This window comes from Brassica oleracea, chromosome C7, assembly GCF_000695525.1.
Source record: "Brassica oleracea var. oleracea cultivar TO1000 chromosome C7, BOL, whole genome shotgun sequence".
Classification (NCBI taxonomy): Eukaryota; Viridiplantae; Streptophyta; class Magnoliopsida; order Brassicales; family Brassicaceae; genus Brassica; species Brassica oleracea.
Genome location: NC_027754.1, coordinates 5,909,069 through 5,914,856, shown reverse-complemented (window position 1 = coordinate 5,914,856; position 5,788 = coordinate 5,909,069). Strand labels below are relative to the sequence as shown.

The 5,788-nt window shown below is 47.1% G+C and overlaps 1 protein-coding gene across 1 annotated transcript; it reads left to right on the top strand.

Annotated features, from left to right (window-relative positions):
• The first annotated feature begins 321 nt into the window (after positions 1-321).
• LOC106302446 lies at positions 322-1,608 on the top strand. Its single transcript, XM_013738955.1, has one exon. The coding sequence runs from the start codon at positions 322-324 to the stop codon at positions 1,606-1,608; it is 1,287 nt and encodes a 428-aa protein (XP_013594409.1).
• Positions 1,609-5,788: the final 4,180 nt, after the last annotated feature.

The following is a 5,788-nucleotide window of genomic DNA, read 5'->3' as shown; positions in this document are numbered from 1 at the left end:
ATAGATACCAGGTTGCAAGGTCCGTGAAGTACTCCGATCCAATCACAAAACGGATGTACAGAAAGACCTGGGGAGCCAAGAACACGAATTCCACCACTGAGTCATCCGACCTCCGAGAATCGAACTTCATCTGCTACGAGAACTTTTCAGCAAACAAGGTTCGGTGACCCAATAGGACAAGCTCCAGGGTAGGACCACCGCAGACTCATCGATGCGGATCCCCAAAGAGAAGACCCGAGGATCCTGAATGAAACCGAAACGTTCAGGAACTATATCGAAAGAAAAAACACCTAGCTCAAGAGGATACACGCCATCGTGCATATGGCACCAAGCTCCGCCCCGGACATAGATATGGTTATCGAGGAAACAAGAAGGACTCCATTCACGAACCGAATCGCCAGCGTAAGACTACACCATGTGGGAAAACTGAAATTCCCCGAGTACGCTGGGAACACAGACCCAAAAGCTCACGTACAAGCCTTCCGGCTAGCGATATCAAGAGCACATCTTAACGACGACGCAAAAGAGGCTGGTTATTGCCGCTTCTTTACCAAAAATCTCACCGGGGCTGCTCTTGAGTGGTTTGCTGGGCTAGAAGAAAACTCAATCGACAACTTCACCCAATTGGTGTTTACATTCCTCAAACAATACTTAGTTTTCATAGAAACAAGGGTTACCGAGGCAGATCTCTGGAATCTCAAACATGCGCCCTTTGAACCGCTAAGAGCATACATAAACAAGTTCAGAGAATTCAAAGCCAAGATTTCGCATCCAAACGAATTCGTGGCTTTGGCAGTGCTAAAAAATGGTGTCTGGTTCTCATCCAAATTCAAAGAAGAAATGGCAGTACGAGCACTCATCTCGTTGGACGACGCCCTACACCGAGCCTCCTACTTCGCAACCCACGAAGAAGAAGTCGCAGCCTTAAAGGAACAGTACAACGCGAACAAAAATAACGCCGCCAAGAAGACTAATGCTCCTAAAGAGCCAGCAACTAAAGGGAAACACTCCTATGCGATAACCAATTCACTGCAAAACAAATCGTCGACACACGATCTCAACAAATTTTGCGCCTTCCATAACCAGAAGGGCCATTCAACCGAGGAATGTCGAGCAGCACTCCACAGCCAAAACGAAAATAAAGAAACCAGCGAAGATACTGGAGAAGACGAAGAAGCGCTAGCAACTCCGAAAACCAACCGGAAAATTAAAGGATCTTCGAATAAAAGAAATAGGGAAACCGATTCGGAATCACACAGTTCTCCGCCCCAAGCACCAAAGAAAAGAGTCGACATGATTTCCTGGGGACTAAAATGTCATATCCCTAACAAAATAGAAGGTCAGGCCGAAGGAAAATTATGCATCAATATCACGGTAGCAATCTGCACATTAGAGAACCTCAACGGAGCCTCTCCTCCTTCTAACGTCTCTCATTATAATCCAAATACGAAGTCTCCCTTCAGAAAAATCTCCAACTTTAAGCGAAAGCCTACGTTGGCCAAAATCAGGGAACTACTAGAGAAACCGATTGCCCCTCAAACTCGGAAAAAGACAGCACGCGAACGTTTAATCGTAACCTGTCTGGGGGACAGAGACACCACCAACTAGCACCAACCAAAGAATGGAATTTCTCGGCTTTTTACAAAAACAGAAAACGAATCGACTTTATCTACGGAGGCTCTAAATTCTGAAACTCGGTCAACTCGATCAAAGCATACCAACGAAGAGCTGAGAACAACATAGGAATCAGAGAGCCCCTATCAGGCCCCGACCACGAAATAACTTTCGACGAAAACGAGACCGCAAATCTTGACTAACTACACGACGACGCCCTCGTAATATGACTCGGCGTCGGTGGCTGCGAACTATCCCGGGTCTTGATCGACACAAGAAGCTTGGCCGACGTCCTCTTCTACGCCACATTCAAAAGAATGGGATTCACCAAGGCCCTCCTTAAGCAAGAACAAACCCCATTAATCGGATTTGCAAGAGAAACTACTTACTCCCTCGGATCAATTGAGCTCGCAGTAACCGCCGGAGAAGTCAGGAAAATCGTCGAGTTCATCGTGATAGACCGTACAGCCCCGTTCAACGCAATCCTCGGAAGACCCTGGCTATACAACATGAAGGCAGTTCCCTCAACCTATCACCAATGCCTGAAGTTCCCGACTCCAAAAGGGATCAAAACAATCAAAGGAAGTCAGAAAAACTCCAGAACCTGCTACCTCGCAAGCTTTAAAGATATTGAGCCACATCCCTAGTCGACGCCCAAGCCCCGAGCGGGCGTACACACGTACACAAACAACAGAACAAACGACCCTACTCCTAGGGAAAAACAATCTAACTTTGTTACGACTTGATCCCTCATCGAGCGTACGTAGGTAACTCACGACACAAGTTCACTCACCCACCAACCACAAAATTCGAAAGATGTATACCACGACACTCGAAGTACGCTAGCACGCCAACACCGACCTCGAACAGAACAGTCAAGCTACTATCTTTGTTCCAAATTTGTAACATACCGACATTTTAATAAAATCCAATTCTATTTTATTACTCAGATAACTTTGAGCTCATTAAGATATCCCATATCCGAAAAGCACAAACCCCTCGAATACTCAAAACGGCTGGCTGCAAACCAAGACCTTGATCAAGTCTTCGGACACAGCCAGTCCCACCAATAACGCGGCAAAACTCACTAACAAAATCTTTTGTTGCACCAAACACGTGTCGATAAAAGTATCTACGACGAACTTGACCAACAGCTTCCAAAAATCGGCCCACATACGAATAAAATAATAATAATAATAATAACAACTCAAGAACTCTCAGCCCTTTTCTTTATTGAAAGAATAATATGACCAAAACAGAAGGGAAAAACAAAAGCAAAAATCAAAATCCCTGGAACTACTCTTCGGCGTCAAACTCGCCATCCTCGAACTGATTGGCCGCGCGCCTTGCCTCACCGCCCAGTTCATTCACCTCAGAAGGAACTTTCGCAAAGAACTCCTCCTGCAGATCTTCCGATATCTGAGGAAGGTCCAGCTTCCCGACAGAGAAATCCGACACCGCCATCACATCGAGTTCGGACCCGAGCTCAACCTCCTTCTTCTGAAGACGCAACAATTCATCCGAAGCCAACAGGTTATCGTTCATGATCTCCTTCAGGAGATCTATATAAGCCATAACTTTTTTGAGATGAGCTTCACAGTCAGTTGCGGCCTTCTCCTTCAGAGAAATCAACACATCCAAATAGCTGTCGGCCAAGGCTTTCTTAGCATCATAAGTTGCGCGACGAAGATCATCAGTGATTTTGCCAGCGGAAGACTCGATCTTCGCCTCCAAAAAAGAGACCTGCTCGAGGGCCGACTTCCTCTCGTTACTCACGACTCGCAAACGAGCCTCGAGCGAAGCAGCCTGATTTCCTAGCTTTTTGGCAGCAGCCAGCTGAGCCGTGTTAGCACGCTCTAGATCCTGAGCATTCTTCAAACCAAGCTTTAGCTCCCGAACGACCTTTGTAATCTCGTAGAGCTCGTCGGAGCGCGGAACATCCTGCAAACGCCTCTCCAAAGTCACTGCGAACTCGTTGTTAGCCTCCATAGCCTGAAACATGACGAATCAGCACAAATAAAAATGGATTGTGGATTCGATATTAGGAGAATCAAAAGGCCAACCTTATCGTACGCAACAACCATTTTAACATAGGCGTCACACTCTATCATGTTTTGGAGAGAAGGAAGCGGACACCCGGCCGGCTTAAAATGCCTGACCAGATGAGCAACGCTGTCCGGATCTTACGTAACCGGACAATCCTTGGAATGAGAAAACTGCCAATGAAATGGCTTCGCCACAATCCTGTCACCCGAGACACCAGGACGATGATCAGCACCAGTCACTTTTGCCTTCTTCGGAGGACGGTCTCGACCTTCCGAGCCATTCGGACTGTTCCAGCTCGTACGAACCTTTTTCTCCTCCAAGATCCTTCTCCTCTACGCAAACGGGAGCACGAGGAAGTCAGCTCTCCTCGCGAAGTACTTCTGTTAGCTCCTCGCTTACATCACCATAACGAATTCGTTCTGCGCCGACACTCCCACTTCGGCCGCGTAACCTCTCGGACTCACAGAGACATACTCTTCTCGACGACATATAAAAAAAAAGAGAGAAGCCTCGTTCAAAACATGGAACCGATACTAATAAAACAAGACCTTTTAAAGGGTAGAAGCCCCACATGATCTCAACAAGAAAGGGGAATAAAATAAAATAAAATATATTCCAAAAATCGTAGTTATCCATTCAAAAGTAAAAGAAATATCAAAGACAAAACAGAAAAGATCGCTCAGATCTGATAAAAAAAAAGTAAAAAGAAAAGAGACAAAAAAATTTAAGAACTAGCTCCTTCGCCGGAAGACGAGCTCACGGGTGCATCATTGACAACCGAGTCCTCAGAGATTTGAGGAAGGTCGAGATCTGCCACCGACCAATCCGGAACAGCAGCCAAGCTAGCAGTAACTTCACAATCCCTCTCCATTTCTTTTAGACGAACGATCTCTTCATCTACCACTAGCCCCTCATTCTTGATCTCGTTCAACAAATCAAGATTAGGGACTACCTCGTGGAGTTGAATATCGGCAGACACCTCATTCTTTTTGTCAACCCACCTCTTCTCCAGGGAAGCAAGAACCTCTCGGAAGCCATTGGCGACTTCACGACGAGCAGCACGAGAACCCCTACGGATGTCTCGATCACGACCTGTTTCGAGCTCCGTGACCTTGGCCCTAAGAGCGGCGACCTCAGTCTAAAAAGCTGCCCTTTCACGATGAGCCCTCTGCCATTCATCTTTCAAGAGCATCGCCTCTCCCGTCTTCTTCCTAGTTTCTTCTTTGGCCACTCGGAGATCCTCCGTAAGCCTCTGAACCTCGGCCTTTCCTTTCTCCACCTCACCCTCATTACGGAGAGCACGAATGCGATCCTCCATCGTTACGGTAAACTCGTTAAAAGCTTCCACAACCTGGAATTAACAAAGTCAATACCCCGACATTTCCAGAGAAAAATACGTATGTACATACATAGATCGGCAAGACGAACCTTGGAACTCGCGGAATCCACTTTGACATAAGCCTTATCCTCTCCGGGATAAGGCTGAGAAAGATAAATAAGGACGCCTTGATCCATAGACAAGGGACCATCGCCTTCAAGAATGAGCTTCCAACCTTTCAACTTTCGACCTGAACGAGACGACTCGGGTATGGCAGCCTTCGATAATCGACGTCGCTTACGACCCACAACGACGGAATCGTCCTGAGAACCGGGACTCAAGGAAACAGGAGACTGACGTCCACCAGGGGCACCTTCATCATCCGAATCTACAATCGAAATTGGAGGAAGTCCGCTGACGAACTTGCCCGCTGACGAAGTTCTAGAGGTACGAAACGACGACCTTCTCGCGAGCTGCCTCTCCAACCTATCGGAAGGAGGAGGATTTCTAGAAGGAGCCTCTACCTCCTCCTGAGAGTGCTCCGCTTCATCCTCAGAAGCACCCGCGATCTCCGGGGTGACACCCGATCCGCCCGGCATCAAGAAAGCAGCTCGAACTCGAGAATGGTCAAAAGAGGAACAATCTGAGAGACCTCTCCGGAGAGATCCGATTAACCCCGAAGCCCATCGGTCATATCTGATCTCCTCGAATGAACTAGAACAAACGAAAAAGAAGACAAAATCAATCAAGAGCTATCCGCGCATGCAAAAATTAGGAAAAGCAAAAATACCGAAGAGGAGCTCACCTATG